At 56.5% G+C, this 24,581-nt stretch overlaps 2 protein-coding genes across 2 annotated transcripts in view; one reads left to right on the forward strand and one right to left on the reverse strand.

Annotated features, from left to right (window-relative positions):
• CORO7 (coronin 7) overlaps positions 1-24,581 on the forward strand; it is an 86,436-nt gene that overhangs the window by 40,655 nt on the left and 21,200 nt on the right. The window lies entirely within an intron of this gene.
• On the reverse strand, positions 200-23,360 carry VASN (vasorin). The gene is made up of 2 exons (XM_035132196.3): positions 23,184-23,360; positions 200-2,724 (listed from the first exon to the last, which is right to left on the reverse strand). The coding sequence occupies exon 2, from the start codon at positions 2,712-2,714 to the stop codon at positions 744-746; it is 1,971 nt and encodes a 656-aa protein (XP_034988087.1). The 5' UTR covers positions 2,715-2,724; positions 23,184-23,360; the 3' UTR covers positions 200-743.

Raw genomic sequence — 24,581 nt, forward strand, 5'->3', positions numbered from 1 at the left:
GGGGTCTCAGTTCATGTGTGAGTGGTCTTCTCCCCTGCCCCTGAGTGAGGGGGGGTCTCAGCCTCCCACCCCCCCTCCCCAAGTGCACCCCCTCCCCCTTCCTGCCACCGTCCCTTATGGCAGGGGGCGATGACCCCACCCCAGCCGCATGCAACCCTCGAGTCCCCCCTCCCCCCTGGTCGCACTCCAGAAACACCTCTTTCCTTTTAAATTTTTTATTTTTTGTACAAAAACGCTTACACAGCCCGGTGCTACAAAAAAAGGACCTTGGCTCCGTCCGTGTTAGAAAAGAGAAGTTCCCAGAAGAAATGGGACATAATTCTGTCTTATAAATATTCTCTAAGAGTCCATAAAGCTTTGTTTCCCCGATAAGCTCCCCCAGAGAGCTCCGTCTCGTGTGTCCCCCTCCCTCCCCCACCCCGACTTCAAGCCCCCCCCCCATCAGAAGGGGCTGCTGGTCCTTCCTTCATCTGCTTGCCCCCAGCTTGGCAAAAGGATCCTTCGTTGCCAGAACATGGAGCCCTCTTGCTTTGCTCCGTGGCTCCTGGCCACGCTCCGGGCATCCCTGGGGCGGCCACGGCTAAGCGGCCGCCTAGTCCGACGGCCTCAGGTCCACCCCTGGGGATGCTGTGCTCTGAACGCCTTAGGGGACTTCCGTGTTGCTACGAGGCAACCCCCCAGGCGGGCTGGGCCCTGCTTTTTCGCCCCAGGCTGCCAGCTTCGCTCGGCCCCCTTCTTGGGTTCTAGAAGTAGGATGGCCGCAGGGTCCTGGGTGCAGGGCGGCCGGCCGTCTGCGGCTGCATGAGCGGCACCTCGTACTCCAGCCCATTGGGGGCTGCTTTCTGGCCGTGGCCCCCCAGGTCCCCGTTCTCCTTCACCCCCTCCAGCTCCAGCGGGCTGGCAGCTCCAGAGGCGGCTTGCGCCTGTCTCCTCCTCCTCCTCCGGCGCACGTAGTAGGAAGCGGCTGCCACGGCGGCGGCAAGCAGCACCGCGGAAGCCACGGCGGGCACCACCACAAGCGCCAGGCTGGTGCCCTTGCCCTGGGTGACGGGCGCGTGCTGCTGGTGAGTCAGGTGCAAGGTGCGGGTCTCCACGCACAGGTCGTCCTCGTGCGCCGTGCCCCCCAGCGGCCCCACGCAGATGTGGTAGGAGGAGTTGGGTGCCAGGCCTCGCACAGTGTACTCGGGCAGAGAGGCTGGCAGGCGGAGGGTGACAGGGCGCTTGTCCGGCCCGGAGAGACTCCAGTATGTCAGGCGAATCCCTTTCAGCTCCAAAGACGACCAGGCCTCGTTCTGCAGGTCCACCTTCAATGAGGTGCCCCCCACGTGCTTGATGGCCAGCCGCTCGGGAGGGGCGGGTACCCGGGCGGCAGTGGGCACGGCTGTCGCCCGGACCCTAGTCTCGCAGTACGGGCCAGTGAAGCCCACAGGGCAGGCGCACTCCACGTGGTTCCGGGCATCCAGCTGGCACACTCCCCTGTTGAGGCAGGTGCCTGGCGGGCAGAGGCGAGGCTCCGCGCTGGGCAGGCCTTCTGGCGTGGTGGCAGAGGTGGCCGACGTCAGCTCCGTGGGGCTGGCCGTGCTGGGCGCACCCGGGCGGCTGGGCGCAGGTTTGGCCACATCTGGGCTGGTGGTCTTCTGCGTGCCCACACTGCTGCTGGTGGTGGTGGTGGCTGGGCAGCCGAAGTCTGCGTATTCCAGGCTCTGGAGCAGCCGGCCAGCGTTCCTGGGCGGGAAGTGGCAGCGAGTCTCCTCGGACCTCCGCAGCAGAGCTTTGCTGCTGGAGGCCCAGCTGACGAACCAGCTCATCGGGCAGACGCAGTTGAAGGGGTTGGCAGCGGCTGCCACGTCCCGCAGCCGGGGGAAGGAGGCGAGGAAGCCCCCCGGGAGGCTGCTGAGGTTCAGGTTGCTGATGTCCAACTCCTGCAGGTTGCGCAGTTCGCGGAAGTCCTCGGGGCGCAGGTGCGAGATCTGCGTGTTGCCGGCGAGGCTGAGCTTGGTGAGGCCCCTCAGGAGCTGCAGCCCCGGGGGCACCGCGGGCAGCAGGTTGTCGGAGACGTCCAGCTCGTGCAGGGCGGCTACTCTCCGCAGCAGCTCCTCCTCCACCTCGCCCAGGCCCAGCCCGGCGATCTTCAGCGACTCGAGGTTGGGGACCCGGAAGACGCCCGGCTCGAGGGCAGTCACCTTGTTCCGGCTGACGTCCAGGAGGAGCAGGGCGGGCAGCTGGAGGGGCGGCAGCGTCCGCAGCTGGTTGTGCTGCAACTTCAGCTCCAGGAGGTTCTCCAGCGAGTCAAAGGCAGCCGGGTGGATGTGCTGAAGGTGGTTGCGCTCCAGGTAGAGCCGCTCGAGAAGGCGCAGGCCGTGGAAGCTCTCGTTGGTGACCTCCCGCAGCTGGTTGGAGGACAGGTCCAGGTTGCGGAGACCGGCCAGCGGGCGGAAGACGTTCTTGGGGAGGCTGCTGATGAGGTTCTGGGACAGGTCCAGCAGCTGGAGGGCCGGCAGCCCCGCGAAGCTGTCTTCGCCCAGGGACCGGATGTCGTTATCAAAGATGTACAGGTTGGCCGTGTCCGGAGGGAGGCCCTGCGGGACGGCGGTGATCCTCCGGGAAATGCAGAAGACCGTCTGGGGCTGGCCACACTGGCATTCGGAAGGGCAGCCCCGGGACAGGATCCCGGCAGGGAGGACCAGCAGCGCCCAGAGCGCCAGCTGCCTCATGGCGCGGCTCCTGCGGGGGAAAGAGAGAGCCGGGTTAGACAGTGGAACTCCTGACCATTCTGCTGCAAGACACCCCCCAAGTTTCTTCCCTTCCGGAAATCTGGTTTCTGCTGGCAGAGCCCGACTGGGTTTATGCCCGGGGAAGGAGGCATGGCGAGGGTTTAGCGCCGATGGGGATTGGTAGCTCCTGCAAGGCAGGGGCGGGTGATGCTTCTTGTGAGATCCCCCCACCCCCAATTCCAAGCAATAGTGTACAATTCTTGCCCCCCTGCCTTTACTGTTCCTTAGGAACTGGGAGGTTATTTGTCTATTGGCTCAGTCTCATGCAATGTGGGGGTGGGGGTTTCATCATAAAAACTACACCTGGACAAGGGGGTCCCGCCTCTCCTTGGCCAGTCCCCCCCCCAACCTGGCTTGGTCCTCAGGTGAGGCTGTGCTCCCTAACTTCCTGCTTTTTGGACACCCAAGGGTCACACGGGAATCAGAGGATCACAGGATTGTAGAGTCGGAAGGGACCACGAGGGTCCTCTAGTCCAGCCCCCCTGCAATGCAGGAATCTTTGGCCCAACGTGGGGCCCGAACCCACAACCCTGAGATTAACACGAGTCGGTGCTGACACCACTAGTTAAACAATTCTTAAGAGAAGTTTTATTGATTCTCCTTCCCAGTAGTGGAGATTGTTTAGAGAGGGTTTTTTTTGGAAGTCAAAAGCCATTACTGGGACAAACCTAATCGAAAGCTTAATTATGGTTAGAATGAAGTCTGTGGTTTGGGCATGTCAGAAACGACAAAGCTTATATTTTCCAATAATTGGGCAAAACCAGAATCAGAAACTCTGGCATGAGGTGGATTTGCAAACTATAGTTTAACGCCATGTTGGAAATGACAGGCCATTGTTACAGCTCTGGAGGGAGTCAACTTACGAAACTTACGAGGGAGGAAAATTCGTCGCAGTGCAGCTCTCTCTGAAGCTGCTGAAGGCGGGGTGCCTGCCCCAGATTGCCGCCCCTGCGCCGAACCTTGGCTGCCCCTGCCCCCAAATGTCTATCGCTTGAGTCAGGCAAGTGAGGTAGAGCCATCTGGCCCCAGTCAAGGGAGCCCCACCCTGCCTCCTTCTGCGCTGCGTCTCCTGCTGCCACCCAGGGCTGGCTGCTCCCCACCAGCTGCAGCAAACTGGAGTTCCCACAGCCCGGGGTGGGGGAGCCCTTGCCCTGCCAGCCCCCCAGCTGCGTTTGGCTCTGGGCAGGAGCATTCAGGAGGAAGCCCCCGGGGGCTCAGCCCAGCAGAGGCATCTTCAGGGCTCCGCATACAGGGAGTTCTTACTACCCAAACTGCATCCAAGACTGCAAAAGGGAAGAGGGGATGGGAGAGACGTCGGGAGGGCTGCCCCCTGCAAGACGGAGCAAGCTTGTTTTTTGCTGCTCCAGAGGGGAGGACCCAGCCCCATGGATCTAAATGGCAAGGAGCGTCTCCACCCCCATCGTCCAGCCTGGACGCTGAGGTCCAGCGCCGAGGGCCTTCTGGTGGTTCCCTCACTGCGAGAAGCGAAGTTACAGGGAACCAGGCAGAGGGCCTTCTCGGTGGTGGCGCCTGCCCTGCGGAATGCCCTTCCATCAGATGTCAAGGAAATAAACAACTGTCTGACTTTTAGAAGACATCTGAAGGCAGCCCTGTTTAGGGAAGTTTTTAAAGTTTGATGCTTTATTGTATTTTTAATATTTTGTTGAGAGCTGCCCAGAGCAGCTGAGGAAACCCAGCGAGATGAGCAGGGTATAAATAAAAAATTGTTGTTGTTGTTGTTGTTGTTGTTGTTGTTGTTGTTGTTGTTGTTGTTGTTGTTGTTGTTGTTGTTATGACTCAACATTGGGAAGGGCTTTCTGTTGGTATGCGCAGTGGAATGCACTTAACCTCTCCTTTGCTGGAGGTTTTCAAGCAGAGGTTGGATGGCCACGTTCCGTTGGGGGTCCCTTCCAACACTACAATTCTATGACTTACATTTATTGCTCCCTGTGATGGGCAGAGATGGCTCCCCCGGGGATGGGGCAGAGAGAGAGAGAAGAGCAGCTCCATGCGCTCCCCCCTGGGGCTTGTTTCATTGTAACCACGTCACCCCCGTCGCACAGAGGCGTCTTGTGACTAGCCGGAAAACCCCCATCTTGCTTCCTTGCTGCCAAGTCCCCGGGAAGTCACAGTGAGTTTTTCTGCGCCTTGTGAGGGGGCAGCCGTGTGTCAAGACACTCCAGTCTCATTCCACCTCTCTCACTCCAGCTGATGATTTCATTCTGCGTAACCAGTCTCTCCTCCTTGTATATATTAGCAATGTCTCCGAGGGAGGGGGCTCAGCCTAGCCTGTCATCAATTCATGCCTCCAAAGGTCACCGGAAAAGAGCCGAGGAACAGGCTTGTGCAAGAGAGCAAGCTTTTGGAAACCCCTGGCCTTTGGGTGCTGCTGACGGACACCCGTGGGTGGGGGCAGAGAAAGGGGCATGTGGGGAAGATCTGGAGGGAAAACACACCCTCCCCTCTCTCCATGAGGATCTGCCTCCCCCCAAAACTGTCAAAAGCCCAGGAGGAGGGACCCTGCCCTCTCCAGAGGGGTGATGAAACTCCTGTTTGGCTTCTTCTCGTATCTCAAGAGGGAAGAAGAGGGCAACCAAAATGGTCAAAGGCCTGGAAACGATGCCTTATGAGGAATGGCTTAGGGAGCTGGGTATGTTTAGCCTGGAGAAGAGAAGGTGAAGGGGTGATATGATAGCCATGTTCAAATATATGAAAGGATGTCATATGGAGGAGGGAAGAAAGATTGTTTTCTGCTGCTCCAGAGAAGCGGACACAGAGCAATGGATTCAAACTTCAAGAAAGAAGATTCCACCTAAACATTAGGAAGAACTTCCTGACAGTAAGTGCTGTTCGACAGTGGAATTTGCTACCAAGGAGTGTGGTGGAGTCTCCTTCTTTGGAGGTCTTTAAGCGGAGGCTTGACAGCCATATGTCAAGAATGCTTTGATGGTGTTTTCTGCTTGGCAGGGGGTTGGACTGGATGGCCCTTGTGGTGTCTTCCAACTCTATGATTCTATGATTCAAGAGCAGCCCTTGTCTTGGGTTAAGAGTTCCCCAGGCTCCTGAATCCCACGAACTCCCAAAGAGTTGCAGCGGGTGCCTCTCTCTGCCCCTGCCCACCATGCGATTCCGTCTCCGGCAAGTAGACCAGGAGTGAGGAGCTGGATCTGGTATGCTGGACATACCTAGATCTGGACAGGTGGATCACGGTGGGCACCTGCCAATCACATGGGGCCTGGTAAGGTCAGAGCCAGCAGCCAGGCTGCAGAGGTCCTGCACACACACACACACACACACACACACACACACACACACACACACACCGACCGTAGCTCCCCTCCCATGCAGTTCTGCTGCAGGGCCAATCCCAGCAGGCTGGCGCTGAGTGCCGGGTTTAAAGGTGCTGAATACCCAGCCTGCTTGCAGAGTGCCCTGAAGCGACGGAATCAAGAGCCCTAATGGACTGGAGATTCTCAATTTGTGACAGAGACAAAGAGAACTGGAGAGTTGGGAGGGACCCTGAGGATCATCTAGTCCAACCCCCTGCAATGCAGGAATCGCACAGGGCTGCCTCATGGGTGGGGCTCATTCCTGCAAGTGGACTCCCCTCCCCCCACATGGAAGTGCCTTAGTGTCTGGAAGAGGCGATTCCCAAAACTTGCAAGCCGTGCACGGTTTGGGTTTGAACTGGGAAGGCATCTAGCCTCCCCCCCCCAAAAAAAACCTGGCACGAGCTTTGTGTTTGGATGCAATATTTCCCAAGTGAATTCTCCCGCTGGAAAAAGGACAGGCGGGCACCCAGGGCAGGAAACGCTGCTTTGCCCAAGCGGGAGAGTTGTGGTTCTCTTCTGTCCTCCGCTCGCTCAGGAGACCAGCAGTTGCTCTTTCCTGGCCTGGGACCCCCCCCCTGGGGCTGCCACCCTTGCCCATCCCAGGAGGAGGGAGCAGTGGGATCCCCCAGACCCCATGATGTAGGGCAGGGCCTGTCCCCTCAAGATCTTTAAGACTCAGGCTCTGCTCCTCTCTGTGTTCTTAGCACAGCCATTAAGCCAGGCATGGGTTCAATCCTGCTGCTTTTTTTTTTTAAGTTTGGGGGGGGGAGCGCAGAGGGAGAGGAGAACTCCCCTTCTTGCTCCCTGAAGTGGGAGTGAGGCTGGAGTGGGTCCTGGGCAGCTCAGGAATGCCCCCTCCCCAAAGCACGATGGGTCACGGGGGGGGGGCGCTGCTTCTTTCTCACATGTCTGTCAGTGCTTTTAATAAGTGAGCTAATGAACTTTGGCAAAGAGGGGGGGGGCTCTGGAATGGTCCCCCCCAAAGCTGGCACCACACAGACAGGTAACAAAGGCTGGAATGTGCAGCTGGAGGAAGGAGGGGAGGGGGCAGGCCTGGGATAGGATGGGCCCCCTCCTTGGCAGGATGACCGTTGGTTGATGGTGAAGTGAAGAAATCTCCTGAAGGGAATCGACGGGGAGGGGCATTTTTGCACCCTCTTGCAATGATAGAACTTGGGGGCACCCCCTGAGAGAAAGGGAAACAGCACACGCTTTCCATGTGCTCATTCAGGGGTGGTGGCTCAGAGGCAAAGGGCACTCCTTGCTACTGCCAGTCAGCGTCGACCATTTTGAGCTAGATTGTAGAATTGTGGAGTGGGAAGGGACCCCAAGGGTCATCCAGTCCAGCCCCCTGCCAGGCTGTTGTGGAGAGTGTGTGGTTCATAGAATCATAGTGCTGGAAGGGACTCACGAGGGCCATTAGCCCAACCCCCTGCAATGCAGGAATCTCAGCTGAAGCATCCCTGACAGGTGGCCATCCAAGCTCTGCTTAGAAACCTCCCAGGAAGGAGAGTCCACAACCTCTTGAGGGAGTCTGTTCCGCTGTCAAACAGCTTTTACTGTCAACATCAACTTCGTTGGACTGGAAATGTTGTGCGGATGCCTGATTGTCGTCTTCCAAAGCAACTGCTCTATTCCAAACTTAAAAATGGAAAGCGTAATGCTGGTGGTCAACAAAAGAGGTAAAAGACTGTCTCAAGGCAAATCTTAAAAAACGAAGTATAAACGCCAATAATTGGGAAACACTGGCCTGCGAGCGCTCCAATTGGAGAACAGCCTTTCCCAAAGGTGTTGTGGGCTTTGAAGACACTCGAACTCAGGACGCAAGGGAGAAACTTGCTAAGAGGAAGGAACGCTTGGTAAACCCTCACCGTGATCAACTCCCACCCGGTAACCAATGTCCCCACTGTGGAAGGACGTGTGGATCCAGAATTGGCCTCCACAGTCACTTACGGACTCATTGTTAAAACCATGTTTATGGAAGACAATCTTACTCGGCCACGAGGGATCGCCAAAGAAGAAGAAAGAAGACTGTCAGAAACCTTTTCCTGATGTTTAGTCAGAATCTTCTTTCTTGGAACCTGAATCCATTGGTTTCAAGCTTGCTCCCTCTTCTGTGCCATGTACTAAGATCCTTGAAGATGGTTCTCCCATCCCCTCTCTCTGTCTCCTCTTCCCCAACTCCGTCCACCACCGTTGCTTTCCAAACCCAGCATCCTGCCCCTCCCAGTGTAAGGCAGCTCTCTACCTTCCAAGGCTGGCCAAGTTATTTTGGCACTCGAGACACAAAGTCCCAGAAGTGTGTCTCCCTGCAGGCAAAAAATACCTGGCTACTAAATTAAATAACCGTTTGCTGCCCTTTCTTGACATTCACCAGCCACCTCCCTCCCTCGCCTAATGGCCACAGGCTCAGAGGGAAGGCTTCGATCGGGGAAGCCAACATGGCCCGCCCTCTGAAGTTTGGACTGAAGCTCTCATCACCTCTAGCTGGGGGTGGGCGGGGTGGGAGTTGTAGTCCCCAACGTCTGGGGGACTGAGCGCTGGGTTAGAGGCATTTGCAGCGTGTGGGTCCCTCGGCAGCCATGTGGCTCCATGCATATGGATGCTGAGAAGCAGGCTGGATCTCAGAATACGGGGCACTGGGTTGGGGGGCAAACAGCAGGGGCAGAGCTTCCGTGCCAACTTCCTTTCAGTTGCTGCTAGGCAGCGAGGGAGCCGGCGGTGGGAATCTTGGACTGGGCTTCCTTTAGCTAGGTGGTACAGGATCTGGTCTGCCAAATCGCTCCTTTCAAGAAGCTTAGAAGTCAGCTGAGGGAAACAAAGGGCTTGGGGAAAAGATCTCGATGAGAAGCGGCTTTGTTTTTTGTGGGGACAGGTGTGCCCGTCCTGCGTTAAAGGCTTTGGGCAGGGTTCCCTGGGTTGAAATGCTTTACGTAATAAGCCTGTATTGCATACGGTTATTTGTTTTGAGGTTGGGGGAAAAAAATCAAATATTTAACAACGAAGCACCTTGGCGTTTGTTCCCTGCGTTGGAACTTCTCTGAGTGAGGCACCTGCCTGGCTGCTCTTGAGACTAGCTGGGGCTTGGGCTTGATCCTGCCCACGTCTCCTACCTGCCCTTTAAAGCTGGGAGCTGTGCCTGGCCGGCCAGCCTACCTTCCTGCCCTCCTTGACTCTGCAGACACTTTGGCTGTGTGACCCGGCTCAAGAAAAGGCCAAACTGACTGAGAGTACGAGTTTCTGTTGGTAGATTAATCAAGTATATTTGCGTTCAGGGGGGAATATTTCTACATATTGAAACGATGCCCGCGTGTGTGTCCCTGCCTCAGGGTGTCCTCTCAGTACAGGCGTCCTCACCTCTTCTAAAGGCAGCGAGTCAATATTCGAAAGCTTCAAAGAATTGTAGAGTTGGAAGGGAGCCCCAAGGGCCATCCAGTCCCACCCCCTGCAATGCAGGAATCCCAAGACATCCTTGACCAGAGAACTACCCAACCTCTGCTTAAAATCCACCGCTTCCCCAGAGAGTCCAGAATGTAAAGTCCGCTGCCTAGTCCATTGGCTTTTTGTTAATTGAAATGTCTTTTTAATGGGTTCGTCCAACTGACGAGTTCTTGGTCCTTGTTGCCAAATTTTTCAGCCACAGCCGGGGTGTGTGTGTGCATGGCGGTGGTGGTGGCGGGGGGTTCCCTCTCCCCTTTAGTACAAAGGGTGGAGCAGGCAGCTGTTGAAGGGTCCTCTCCTGCACCCCCTCCCCACATGAGCTCTCCACCCCCCTGCCTGCTTTGGGTGCCCCACAGCCCCCCTCTCTTCTGCCGCTGCCTCCCCCTCATCTCCCCCGCCCCCTTGACCTGCCCTCTTGTTCCTCCTTCTGCAAGCTCTTAACCTGTCAGGTGAAGGCAGACCGTGGGCCCCTCTGCTGGGGCGAAGGTTGGCCTGCCTGGAGCATTGTGGGTAATGGGAGCCAGCTGTGCTGGGGGGGGGGGCGCTGACAGGCCAGCCCAGGCCTCCTGAAGGGGCTGCTGTGTTTTGCTGGCAAGGAGATAAGTGGGTTTGACCCTGGCCTGATTGCAGGGTCAGGGCTCTCCGGTTTCTGCCTGGCATCCTGTTCGGGTCAGGATTAGGGGTGAGGGTGGGGGTGGGGAGCCAGCAAAGCCCCCCCCACCTTCCTGGGAGCTGCCAGGCAGCCTCCTTGCCACTGTCGGGAATTCCTCACTTACCTACGGATAAGCAAGAAAGGCCAAAAAAATTCCCCGACTAACCCCAGCCCTGTACATCGCGGCTGTTGGACCTCATCCAAAAGGAACCCCAACCCCCCTTGAACCTGTCCCGTGGTAACTTTCTTACTGACCAATAAGCCAGTCGGCTTAGAATCATAGAATCTTGGAGTTGGAAGGGACCCCCAAGGGTCATCCAGTCCAGCCCCCTGCAAGGAAGGAATCTCAGCTAAAGCAACCATGACAGGTGGCCATCCAACCTCCAAGGAAGGAGGCATTATGGCTCCTGTGGCAGAACCTCCCTTCTTCCTGCTCGCTGCTGTCTTCCCAGCCCCAGTCAAAACGCAAGAATAAATGGAATAATGGGAAGTCTGCTGCCCTGTCATGGTGACCCAGATCTACCACGGGGGCAACTCCTGCCAACCTCTTCTTCCTCCCAGGAGGGCTGCCTTGGGCTTGCCCATAATAATATTAATAATAATAATAATAATAATAATAATAATAATAATAATAATCTTTTATTTGTATCCCACCCTCCCCGGCTGAGACTGGCCTGAGGTCGGCTAACATCAAATATAAACATTGATATATAATCAAACAATAATTAAATCACCTCTTAAAAACAAGTCAGGATCAAATTAAAATCTGAATTCTGCCCAGGCACTGAGGTCCAGCACCGAGGGCCGTCTGGCGGTTCCCTCGTTGCGAGAAGCCAAGTTGCAGGGAACTAGGCAGAGGGCCTTCTCGGTGGTGGCGCCTGCCCTGTGGAACGCCCTCCCACCAGATGTCAAAGAGGAAAACAACTACCAGACTTTTAGAAGACATCTGAAGGCAGCCCTGTTCAGGGAGGATTTTAATGTTTAATAGATTACTGTGTTTTATTTTTCCGTTGGAAGCCGCCCAGAGTGGCTGGGGAAACCCAGCCAGATGGGCGGGGTATAAATTATTATTATTATTATTATGAATTAGATGGCTTTCCGCAGGATTTGGGTTGGGAACAGGAAATGCTCATCAGGCCCAACTGTGTGCGCTGATCTTATATGGACCGGTGAGAATCCTGGGAGGCCTCCTTCATACCAGTTATTATACAAAAAGGGAAGGGGAGTCAGACTGTGCCTTGGCCAAAGGCCTGGCAGAACAACTCTGACTTACAGGCCCTGCGGGAAGATGTCAAATCCCGCAGGGCCCGGATCTCTCGTGGCAGAGCGTTCTACCAGGCAAGGGCCGTAAGGTCCTCCGTGGGACATACCAGGAGAGGCGGTCCCATAGGTACAAGGCTCTAGGCCATATATAGGGCTTTAAAGGTTAAAACCAGTACCTTAAGCCTGATCCTGTACTCCACCGGGAGCCAGTGCAATAGGGAGCAAGCAATAGGGTCAACGTGTGTCCAGCAGAGAGAAGGTCTGAGGGGGGAATTTGATAATAATAATAATAATAATAATAATAATAATAATAATAATAATAATAATAATAATTTATTATTTATACCCCGCCCATCTGGCTGGGTTTCCCCAGCCACTCTGGGCGGCTTCCAACAGAAAAATAAAACACAGTAATCTATTAAACATTAAAAGCCTCCTTGAACAGGGCTGCCTTCAGATGTCTTCTAAAAGTCTGGTAGTTGTTTTTCCCTTTGACATCTGTTGGGAGGGCGTTCCACAGGGCAGGCGCCACCACCAAGAAGGCCCTCTGTCTAGTTCCCTGCAACTTGGCTTCTCGCAACGAGTGAACTGCCAGAAGGCCCTCGGAGCTGGACCTCAGTGTCCGGGCAGAATGATGGAGGTGGAGACGCTCCTTCAGGTATGCTGGACCGAGGCCATTTAGGGCTTTAAAGGTCAGCACCAACATTTGAGAGCAAAAAGGGTTCTGCAAGCCGCCCACAGTGCTGTTCCTGAGTTCCCGCCCTCTGCTGAGCCCCAGAGGAAGGCAACAGAAAACCAGCCCTGCGGGGTGGGATCAAAGCTTGCAGCCGTGTCTGGGCAGATGTCCTTGGGATGCCCAAAGCACCAAGACTGGGGCTCAACAGCCTCCCCTTGCTTCCCCTTCCGAGAATTTGGTACTCAGAGGAAGACGGACTCTGGTGCCAGAGGTTATGTCTGTTTATCTGTCCACATCTCCCAATCTGTCTTCAAAGTGACTAGTAGCCAGAGACAGGCTTACCCTCCCGGAATTGGTCTCATCCCCAGTTAAAGCCCCACAAGCCAGTCCCCATCCACACATCTTGTGGCAGCGAGTTCCACAAGGATGTGGGTTGCACTGCAAAGCCTTCTTTCTCTAGCTGGGCTTCCCGATGTTGGCACACAAACACACCTGCCACCTTCACTAGAAATGCCACGGCTGTATTGTGATGCTTTCATTGAGATTCCTGCATTGCAGGGGGCTGGACTGGATGACCCCCAGGGGTCCCTTCCAGCTCTCCAGTTCTACGTTTCTGTGTCAAGAAGTCCTTCCTTTTGAATCTCCTCCTGGCCTTCACTTTCACGGAGTGGAAAAGCCGCCTCTCTTTTCCACTTTCTCCATGCTGTGTACAATGCTATACTCCTCTGCCCCACCCCCCAAATAAAGTTGGCTTTTTTTTTCCAAAGTAAAATGATTTGGCCCTTGTCTAGCTTCTTGCCCCCCCCCAAATACTAGATGTGCTTCCAATCCACCTTGAATCTAGTGTAAACTAAGATGCTGTCTTTCCCCCCAATCACCCCAGAGCTGCTGGCTCAACTTTCCCTCCATTCTCCTCACTGGTGGGGGGGGGGCAGCCCTTCTCCCCCTTGAACCCCCCCCCCGCAGCCGCTGGGCATGCGCCAAGGCGAAGCTGCTGGTGCTGCAACTCAGGCTTCATCAGAGCCTCAAAATGGGCTCATTGCTAATTAGGAGAGCTTGTTATCCGGGATCTGAGACAGGAAAGTCCTCTTAATTGGCAGCAGAGCGGGGTGGGGTGGGGTGGGGTGGGCCCTCTGCCAGGCCTGGGTCAGTGCTCTGCCCAGGCTGGAGCCAGATTAGCAGAGGTGAACACACATACACACACACACACACACACACACACACACACACACACACACAATTGCACACCGCTGTGGCTTTGAGGCTCATTCTTGCCCGATGAGCTCAGCGCTCAGTCGACTGGATCCTGGAGACGGGTCCAAAAAGCTCTCAGCCGTTCCTTCCAGCTGGCCCAGGGACAGCCTTGCTCTCTGCCCCCCCCCACAGAAGACCCTTGCTGGGCTCTACTCTCCCGCAGGTCTTCTGTCTGTGCAGGTTTTTGTGTGCGCGCGTTTGTTCTCCCGCCTCTGCGGTTTTTGCGTTTGCAGCGAAGGACTGAAAAGTTTCCCAAGCGCTTGCAAAGCCCGCTTGGATCAATTAGGAAAAGCCATTGGAAAAACAAGGAAGTGGTTGATTGGCGTGAATTGAATGAGAGGCTGCTGGCTTTTGCAACAGGAGCAGCTCTGCAAGGGGAGATTTTTCTTGGAGAGGGAGTTGTTGAGGAAAGGGGCTTGTGTGGAAGGGCCCTTTTCTGCCCTGGCGAGACCCCTCCTGGTCACAGGCTGGTGGAATAAGGCTGCTTCCTCTCCCCAGATCCTGGCCAAGGCTTCCTCTTTCTCTACCCCCCACCCCATGGGAGTATTAACATCCACAGGGCAGCTGCGATGGCTTCTGCCTTTGGTCGTGTTGAGAAGGGGGGAGTCCCAAGGCCATTCCTCCCTTGGTAGCGAGAAAGTTGCCTTATGAACCCTGTGAGGTTTGTGGCCTCCGGGGCAAAGCACACAGCCTCCCGCCGCCCCCAATCCTAACTGGGGAGGGGGGGGGGACTTGGGCCACGCTGGAATGCGCAGCTCCTCTGTAGTGGCTGCGGAAGATGCATCTGCTCCCAAGATGTACGGGCTTGAACCAGAGGCGTCTCCTAACGCTTCCCTCCTGCGCCTGCTAAAAAAACCCCCACCACCCCAGGCGGGGGGAGGGGGGCTGGCTCTGCGGTTGGCAGCACATCAGAGGCTCTTCTTGCACATGCTAGGCGCCCCCCCAACATTCTTTCCTTAAAGCTAGGCCCCTCCTTGACACCGTCAATGCCCCCCCCCCCCCGTGCAGGCAGCATTCTTGGGCTGTCAGTAGCCCGGGCAGCATTGGAAACACCTGGGCTCTGCAGAGCGCTGCCAAGTGGGGGTCTTTTCTGCACGTGCGAGAGAGACGGGGCCGGGGGGGGGAAGGGGCTGGTGCCGTGTTCAATGCTGCCTTTCTCCGAGTTCACTCTCCCTTTCGGCAGAGTGCGCAGTGTGCTCTGGGGCCCTGGCTGCGCTCAACCGGGGCAATCCCGCCTGCACATGATGCGTGAGCGGAATTTCAGGGTTTGCATGCCTGTTTCTGGGCCGTGGCGGACCTATATCTGGGGGCCCCTGAAGCTGGAACTCCCAGGCCTTGCCACCAGCAATGAAGTCTGGGTGACCCCTGTTATCTTTGTCCGTGGGGGGTTGTTCCACAACAGATCACCTCCGAACCTTTACAGCATCTGTTTTGGGATGGTTGAAATAGCTACTAGAGGAAAAATATCAATTTGAGTCGTGCCACTCAAATTGGGTCTACTAGACCCAAGGGCACATGGACTAAAGTGGCATTTGAGGTCCCTCTGGGATTAGGGGCCCTGAAACTTAAATTTCATTTGTTTCGCAGTAGAAACTGTCCTTGCTTCTGGGGTTCCCAGAGCCCTGCAGTGAGAGGCTTGCACCGCACTCTGCAAAACTGGGGGTGGGGGTGGGGGCAATGGAAGCCTTGCCCCTTTCAGGGGAACTTAGTGGAGCAGGCACTGTTTGCATGCAGTCCTGGGGAGGGGGTGGGACCCCTGCCCCATTCTGCGGACAGACGCTCGCTCATGGGACCAGCACTTGAACCCCATACTGGTGCATCCCCACACACACAAAGACATGAGGCTACAGGCTAGTTTGGGGAGGGGTCTGCCCTCCCACCAAGGGGGCTGCTGCTGCTGTCTAAGAGTAGGGTTGGCTTTCTCTCTATGTCCTTCTACCACATGACTTAGCCCAAACTGCCCCTTCTTTCTGCTCCGTCTTAAGTTGCTTAGTGCTGAAAAGGCTGCTGGGCATCCCTGCTCAGCCTGGGGCTTCTGGCAGCCATAGTTGGTCTGCGCTGGTCCCAGGGAGAGCCAGAAAAGAGCCTCTGAGATTGCCTTGGTCCCCAGTTGGGGAATTGGATGGTGGGGGGGGGGAAGAGCTATGCCACATAACCAGGGCAGCAGCAGCAGCAGGCGAGGAGGGCACTGGGAGGGCACTGGGAGGGCACTGGGCGGAGTGCCCAGCACCAGCCTTCGCCCACTGGAATGCTGCTCGGAAACGGCAGGGCTGGGGTTTCGCTGACGCGTCTGCCACTGCGGCTGCCACATCCAGGCTGCTGAGTAATGTCTGCTGCTGCCGCTGCTGCTGCCCCTTTAATTGCAGCCTCAACCCAGGTCAGGAGTGGGACACCGCAGTGCCAGGATTAAGCCTGCCGCAGGATTAATTGCAGGGCGGATCTCCACCCTCCTCCTCCTCGGGGCTCGGCAGGGACAGGTTCCGTGAGCCGCCTCTGCCATGCTGTCTCTCCTTCGCAAGAGCTGCCCCATCTTTTGCACTGGGGCTCAGCCGCTGAGCTCTCTTTGGCCTCTGGGCTCTTCTCTGCTGCCCCCCGGGCTGCAGCCGCCCTCGGGACAGAACACAGTGCCCACAAGGGAAGCCAAAATGGCTCAGGGCCCCCCTTTTGCAGCCTGCTTTGTTAGCCCTCTGTGGGGCACAAAGGGGACCAGTGCGCCTGCCCCTCTCCCCTTCCCTCCTGGCCTTGACCGCAGCCGCCACAAGGACACCAGGCTATCCTTAGCCAGGCACACAGAGGTAACCTGTCATTAGCTCAGGGTGGCGCTGGCCGACCTGCACTCCTGCGGCTGGGTTGTCAGCAAGTCAGCTAGGTTGGCACGGCTGCAGCACCACCTCTGCTATTAAAGAGGCCTTGGCACCGATGGCACCTGTGCCCGGCTAGGAGGGCCCCTCCGCTCTGCCGCACAGGAGCATAAGCAGAGCCTGCTGGATGAAGCCCATGGCCCATCCACTCCAGCCTCCTGTTCTCCCAGTGGCCCACCAGTTGCCCCATGGGAAGAAGCCCACAAGCAAGATCTGAGCGCAAGAGCCCTCTTCTCATCTCCCGAGGTTTCCAGCAACCGGCATTCAGAAGCATTTCTGCCTCCAACTTTGGAGGCAGAGCAGAGCCATCGATAGCCTTACCCTCCTTGAATTTGTCTCAACACCCTCTTTTAAAGCTCTCCAATTTGGTGGCTGTCACTGCCTCCTGTGGGAGGGAGTTCCATAGTCTATATCATGGGTAGGTAAACTAAGGCCGGGGGCCAGATCCGGCCCAATCGCCTCCTAAATCCAGCCCGCAGACAGTCCGGGAACCAGTGTGTTTTTACATGAGTAAAATGTGTGCTTTTATTTAAAATGCATCTCTGGGATATTGGTGGGGCATAGGAATTCGTTCATTATTTTTTTAAAATACAGTCTAGCCCCCCACAAGGTCTGAGGGACAGTGGACCGGCCCCCTGCTGAAAAAGTTTGCTGACCCCTGGTCTATATATATACAGTATCTTCTGTCTGAAAAATGACTTTCTTTTATCCATCCTGAATTGTCCAGCACTCGTTTTCACTGAATCTCCATGCATTTGAGTGTTAAGAGAGGCAGAAAAACTTTTCTCGGTCCACATTCTCCACGCCCTGCATAATTTTATAAACTACAATCACCTTGCCTCTTACTCCCTTTTCCTCTAAAGCTGCCTTTTCTGCGAGGGAAGAGAACTGGGCAAGGTTGTCCCTGATCATGTTGGCACTGCCCGTTTATCCGTATGCCACTTCCCACAACTGGCTCTCCACACCGCCACGTGCCAGGTGTCGCAGCCTCTTGGCACAGGGCAGGGGAGGCCACATCAAAGGAATCTCCTGGGCTTTTTGCTGGGGGGAACATGGAGAAGAGCGGAGGTCCCATGTGCGAACCCTTTCCTGGCAAGCTGGGGCTCCTTTCCCCCTGCCTCCGCCACACACTGGGCTCCCCACAGTCTGCCACAGCGCAGGCAGGGGGGCTGCCTCCTAGGGTGCCTGCCAGCTCACCTTCCTGGCGAGTTCCTCTCACCAGCACGACAAACAAGGCAGCCATTGTCCGGCTCGGGCTGACCGGCCTCTGAGCCGTCTCTCCTGGAGTTTGGTGCGAGAAGCTGCCAGACCAGGAAGAAAGGGAGGTGGCGGTGGCTTGGCGCTCTCGCCCGAGGATCCACCCAGTGTCCTCTCAGAACAGCGCCAGAGGCTTCCTTGGGCAGCTGCCCACTCACAGGGCACCCTCCCTGCTTCTCTGCGCTGGGTCTATTGCCTGGCAATGGCTCATTAGCCATGGAGCAAGTCGGTGCTCGGCTGGCTTCTCCAGTCAAACTGTTTCCAATCCCTGCACCAAGGTACAGACCTCCTTGTTGGACTTCTGACTGTGCTCACGTTCTCTGACCTGATCATAGAATTGTAGAGTTGGAAGGGATCCTGAGCATCATCTAGTCCAACCCCCTGCAATGCAAGAATCTCATAGAATCATAGAGTTGGAAGGGACCACAAGGGCCATCCAGTCCAACCCCCTGCCAAGCAGGAAACACCATCAAAGCATTCCTGAAAGATTGCTGTCAAGCCTCTGCTTAAACACCTCCAAAGGAGGAGAGTCCACCACACTCCTTGGTAGCAAATTCCACTGCCGAACAGCTCTTACTGTCAGGAAGTTCTTCCTAATGTTTAGGTGGAATCGTCTTTCTTGTAGTTTGAATCCATTGCTCCGTGTCCGCTTCTCTGGAGCAGCAGAAAACAACCTTTCTCCCTCCTCTATATGACATCCTTTTATATATTTGAACATGGCTATCATCTCGATCACCCGTGACAGATGGCCATGCAGCCTCTGCTTAAAAATCCGCAAGGATCCCATCGGTTCCCTCGCAGAGTTGGCTGGATGCACACATTGGTGAGCCACTCTGCCTTTGTTTCTCCTCTGCCGGGTTCGTTTCTGGGCATCAGTTGGGCAGCCAAGGTTGGCACTTGTCTCTGGCAATCCCCGAGCAACGCAGAGCCACACTGCAGCTCAGAAAGAACCCCCCCTGCCCAAGCCCTTGGCCCTTTGCTTCCCCTCCTCTTCTCCCCTCTCCTGTCTGCTTGGAACGGGTTTTGCAATCTTTCCAGCCCAGCCTCCTCGTTCCTCTCTGGCAGGCGTGGGGGGGGGGCGGTTGGGGCTCCCCCTCAGGTGTTCCGGAGGAGGCAGGCCAGGAAGCTCAACCTTCCAAGAAGAAAATGATTCCAGCCGCTGCGCACGGCCAGAGCCAGTTGCGTGGGAGGAGGAGGAGGAGGGCTGGCGCACCTCTTGCGCACCCTCCTGCCTTGCGCACCCTCCTGCCTTGCACACACCGCCAGGAATGCTGCTCCCCAAGGACCAGCTAATGAGAATTCCAATGCTGTGAGGCAGCTGCTGCTGCTTTTCTGGTTTGGGATGCTTCTAAGGAAGAGGCTGGGCTGAAGCTGTGCATCAGGGAGGGAGGGAGGGAAGGGGCACCCCTCAGGTGAGCCAGGTGGGTGCTGCAAGGTGGAAGGGTGACCCGTTTGACTTTGGGCTCAGGAGGCACCATGAGGAGCTGTGGTGAGGAAAGGTGGGAAAGTCTGGGTCTTTTTAGTTCAGGAATTTGTAGAATTCTGCTCATGGACTTCCAATGAAGCCGAGCACTGGAAGATTCGGGACAGGTCAAAAGGAAGTCCTTCTTCATGCAGTGGCACTCCCTCCTGCAGGAGGCAGGGATGCCCGCCAACGTGGGCAGCTTTAAAAGAGGACCAGGCAAATTCATAGAGGAGGAGATGGCTATCGAGGATTCTTGCCACAGAGACTCTGCTCTGCCCTCCACAGACAGAGGCAGCCATGTTGCTGAAAGAGGCTTGCTTGCCCTTGTGCTCATGACCTGCTCCCTGGTTTCCCACTGGGGCACCTGGTCGGCCACTTTCTTGGTGTTTTCCTTGATTAAAAACAACTGTTCATCAAATAATCAATAAGCAGGCAGCCAATTTTAGAGCGTTACTATTACAGTGGTGCCTCGCTAGACGAATTTAATTCGTTCCACAGATCTTTTCTTATAACGAAAAATTCGTCTAGCAAATCCCATAGGAATGCATTGAATTTTCTTTGAATTTCTTTTGCCATAGGAACGCATTAATTGAATTTCAATGCATTCCTATGGGAAACCGCGATTCGCTAGACGAATTTTTCGTAAAACGAATTCGTCTAGCGAGGCAACCTCCGCTCAAAAAATCCTTTCGTTAAGCGGAAATTTCGTTAAGCAGGGCATTCGTTAATCGAGGCACCACTGTATTTAAATATTTACAAACTGTTATAAAAAAACTGCAGGTAGCAACCAACCCCATCTTAGAAGAAGCGTCCCCCCTGAGCTGGGAGGGGAGTCCTCTTTGGAGGTGATCCCCACTGCAACATCACCTGAAAACTCTTTGCTTCAGAGCTGCGTATTTAACTCTTAAGTCAGAAGCTGCTGCCTTCTGATTCAAAGTCGTGGTCCCTCTCGCTTGGTGGCCTTCTGGAATAGCAGGGGTGGCTCTATCCCAGCCCTGCCTGGGGATTTAAGGGCAGGAGCGCTTACAGAAGCAAGAGCTCTCTGCCCCTAAACCATGGCCTAAAAGCAATAGTTATTATAAGATTTATTTGGCAAGGCAACAGCTGTGCATCCTTGAGATCCCTGTGAATTAGTGAGAGGATCTGCCCGTCTTGTAGGCGGCATTCCTCTAAACACCAGCCGCTCGGCCACAGAGGAAGCAAGGACTGTTGCCTTCAAGCCTGGCTGTGAATCTGGTAGAAGCACCTGCCTGTCCCCTGTTGGAAACAGGGTGCTGGTCTAAGTGGACTGTCAGTGTGATCCACCAGGGCTCTTATTTTGTAATCCTAAAGAGCAAGGAGAATGACTTGGGAAGTGGTCAGTGGAGCTTTTTAAAAATAGGTTGGATGGCCAACTGTCAGGAATGCTTTAGTTGAAATGCCTGCATTTCAGGGGGCTGGACTAGATGGGCCTTGGGTGCCCCCTTCTACTCTACAATTCTATTGCTCTCCAGCTTTACGTCTGTACATAGTGGGGGCACAAACCATCATCTTTACCTTTTTTAAACCACCCAAATGCAACCACAGCAGGTTATTTTAGCAGTTGGGCTGGGCTTGCTAAATTATTGGATGGTACCTTACCAAACCTCAGGTGCCCTCTTTGCCACCCTGCAGACCCCCAACCCCCACCTGAGCAGCTACAGCAGCAACATATGCAGGGCCCCTAAGCGGCAGGGCAGCAGCTGCACATCTGCTGAGCACACAGCCCATTCGCTGCCACCAGCCCTGCCTCAGTTTCCCCCCCGTAGCGGAGAGCACAATCCAGTTCAAGCCCTGGATCCCCCTGGATCCCTCGGGGAAATGTTCAGAACCGGTGGCTCCATGGAGCCCTGTAGCATTTGAAAAAGCAACTTGCTCCTTGAAGCAATTGAGCATTCTGTGGCCTTTATCTAGGGGGCGACGGGGGGGGGGGAGGTGGGCAGTGGAAAGGGGAAATGCAGGAGGGATTTTGTTTCCGAAGAATAATTCCAAGACATAATTTGTTGAACGTTGTTGCGTTTTTTATCTAAACCACTAAAGAGGTTTTTTAAAAAAAATTCTATTAAGGCAGTATATAACTTTTTACAAACAAACACATTTCTTTCTTAGATTCACTACTTCGGGTATCTGTATATTTATGCTGCAGATTTACCCAAGGAATCCTGAGAATCTTAGTTTGCTCTGAGTCCAGAGAATTCTACCTCTAGAGCCACTCCTGCCCCCCCAGCACCCCACAAAACGACAGCTCCGCTACCATTTCCCTGCCATCCTCAATCAAGGAGGGATCAGGAATTCTCTGTCTCCATAAGGTAGAAAAAAGTCCGTTCCACCCTGCCCTCCCACAAGCACCCACGGGACACATCCATGTATAATGAGCTGGAGGCCCCCTGCCACATCTCTGCCTGATGCCCTGCACCAGAACCCCAAGTGGTCACTCGTGAAGCTACAGCCCCAGCCTGGCCCCCACCAACACCAGGAGAGCCAGAGGGATGGAAGAAGAGGCCTTTCCCTGCAATCGCTCTTGATTGGCACCACACACACACACACACACAGAGAGAGAGAAGCTGGCACCTGGCACAGTGGCCCTGGGCCTGCCTCTGCCCCCCTCTCCCTCAGCCCCCCCCCCCCGTGGGTGACAGTCCTGCAGCAGGCCGGAAGTGACAAAGCCACCCCAGGTCGGGTCGGGGTGAGGGTGGGCTTGGATGACTTCCAGGCTTGTCATTCATTCACACAGCTCCTTCCTGCCTCTGACACTCTGTTTACAGAACCTCCCAGAATCCCACTCATAAAGTACGGAAGAAAATAAACACCCGGGCTGGAAAAGGCAGGGGGGCAGAAGAGAAAGGAAACCGTGCGGAGGGGGGGGGCAGGGCAAAAATGCCCAGCCAGCCCCCCAAACGTTGAGCGGGAAAGGGTGTTCCAACTGGAGGAGAAGGGAAGACCGCCAGACTCTCTTCCTACATGTTTGTTCCACGAGGCAACCCACATCTCTCATCCCAGCTCTGCAGAGGGGCCCCCGGAGTCCGTGCCTGACGCCAGCAGTGAAGGAGCTGCCAGCCCTGGCTGGCTCTCCCAAGCCTCCTCCTCTAGCATCAGCCAAGACACCCCAAAAACCCCTCCTCCTGAATCTTGGCTCAGAGTTTCTCTCCCAGACCTGCTTTGCTTGGGAAGCGGGAAGGGAAAAGGCAAGTGGATAGTGAGCCCATCTGGGGGGAGTGAGACTGGGGTGCCATTAAGCGCAGCAGAATAGATGACCGCTAGGCCCCCATCCAGCTGGGAGCTGTCCTGACAGAGGCCCATAGAAATGATGTGCCCTTTTGACGTGGCTTTCAGAGGAATACTCCCTGGGATTGATAGTGAGATAAATTGGTACAGTGGCAAGGGAGGAAAAGCACTCTGCACATGCTCTGTCCCAGAGCTGAACCCAGATCACTATACAGGAGTGCCAGAACTCCTGCTTCGCTGTAGCCAGAGGCAAAGGGGGGGGGAGCACCAAAGGGAGGGGGGAGCACCTTGTGTTGGGAGCGCCTTGCATTGGCCCAAGGAGAGGGAGCCTGGGCCTTGTCTGGGTTGCCAACTTACCAAGGGGAGCTGCTGCCCGGGTGCCAACTAGAATAAAATATTGGGGGCCCGCATAAGCGATCACGCAGCACTTGAATGGCAATGCCCATTAACTTTGGGGGAGCCCAGGGCCCTGAAATATTGTATGGGGGGGGCAAAGACCTCTCGAGCCCTAGGAGTTGGCTCCCACCGAGCTCGGGAGACCGTCTCCCACGTCTCCGGCAAGGCACGCTCTCCCAGCCCGACTTGGGGACTTGACCCGGGACTTTGTCCGTGCCCAGCGCAGGCTCTGTCCCTTCGTGGGGAGGCGCCTCGGAACAGGCTTCCGAGCTGCCCCGAGCTGCTGGGCATCGGGCCAGTGAGTCAGGGCGACCCCTGCGCTAGAGGACAACAACCCTGCGAGGTAGGCGAGGCTGATGCACGATTGGCGGCCGCCTTCTTGCGCGGGACATGCAGGAAGGAAGCGCCGACGGGCGACTCCTGGCTGAGTCGAGGTCTCCCTACGAGGTCTCCCTGCTCCCCGCCCCGCCAACTTCTCCGGAGAAACTCCGGCTGCAAGCGCGAACGCGGAGCCGGAAAAGCGAGCGAGCCGTCGAGGGAGCGGCTGGCCGGCTCGGCGGCGGACTTACCGACTGGGCCGGGCGGCCGGCGACTCGGGACCGGGGCGTCGGGGTCTAGAGCGCGGCGCGGCGGAGGGGCGACTGCCGGGGCGCGCGCTCCATCGCCGGCTGCGGCTGCTCCTGCGCGTCCTGGCCGTGCGCTGCTGCCTCCTTTGCGCGGCGCCCGAGCGAAGGCGAGACGGGGCGGGAGGCGGCAGGAGGCGGGTCCGGCTGGCGAAGAGGCTCCTCCGACGGGCGGCCGCGCCGGATTGGCTGCGGGGCCGCGGAGGTGGAGCCGGGGAGCTGCTCCGAGGGGCAGCCGGCGGCGGAGGGGCCTGCGGCGGGGCGGGCTGCTCCTCTCCTCTCCCGCCGGTAAAGGTTTGCTCCTGCGAGTGACTGGCTGGCTGGCTGGCCGGCCGGCCGGGGGCAGATGCGACGCCTCCTCGACGGGCCCCGACTGGAGACGGCGGAGAGAGGACCACTTCCCCCAATCCCGCAGTGGCCTCTGGCCGGCAGCCCCGTGCCGACGCGGCTCCCCGCCATAAGCTGCCTTTGAGCCCCGAGAGGTGTTGCAGGGGCGGGGGTCTTCCTAGCCCCCTTCCTGGGGGGGATCTGGCTTGCCAGGTGGCAAGGATGAAGGATCCGGGACAAGGCAGTGGCCCTGTGGCCTGATCCAGGGTTCTGCTGCTGCTTCTTGGGCCACTGCCCAAGAGACTACCACAAGGGTTGGGGTTAGAGACTTCTTTTGGGGGGGTGTCAGCTGAGGGCAGCAAGTCCCCCTGCCCTGCCTGCAGGTGATTGCATCTGGAGTGAACCCCTTTTTGGAGCTGGCAGCTCTATGACCCCCCCCCCCCGTGTCTCCCCTCTGGCTGTGCTTCTGCCTGGTCCACCTGGCTGGGCCTCCTTGGCCCCGAGCCCTTGTGCCGCCTCTCTGGGTCAGCTTTCCAACTGCTCCTCACTGACCTTCCCTGGAAGGCCTGGGCAATTCAGGTGCAGAGGCCTTATCGCCTGTTGGTCGAGGAACGCGGAGGTCCTCCTCCAGGTCGCCTTTGGGATTCTGCCCAAGGCACGCTCTCCCAACTCTCCCAGGGAGTTGCCCAGGGGGGCCTGGCTGCCTGCTGGATTGGTCTCTCCAGGGGCTCAGCAAGGACAGGAGAAGAGGGCTGGCTGCCACAAGGCCACAACGGCTATGCTCCACCCTCCGAGATTGGAGGCAGCAAAGCTTCTGAATATTGCAGGAGGAGAGAGAGAGCTCTTGTGCTCAGGTCCTGCTGGCCGGTTTCTCTTGGGGGGGGGAGGAGTTAAGGGGGATCCAGGTGCCCCGGCTGTGTATCGCAGAGGGTTGGGCTAGATGACCCTAGGTGTCCCTTCCAACTCTACAGTTCTAGGATTCTAAGGTTCTGGGATAGATGGACCACCGGCCTGATC

This window comes from Zootoca vivipara, chromosome 13 (assembly GCF_965207765.1).
Source record: "Zootoca vivipara chromosome 13, rZooViv2.hap1.1, whole genome shotgun sequence".
NCBI classification, from domain to species: Eukaryota; Metazoa; Chordata; class Lepidosauria; order Squamata; family Lacertidae; genus Zootoca; species Zootoca vivipara.

Excerpts from the sequence above, each read along its gene's own strand:
- VASN (XM_035132196.3), bottom strand. The coding sequence starts at position 2,714 with ATGAGGCAGCTGGCGCTCTGGGCGCTGCTGGTCCTCCCTGCCGGGATC.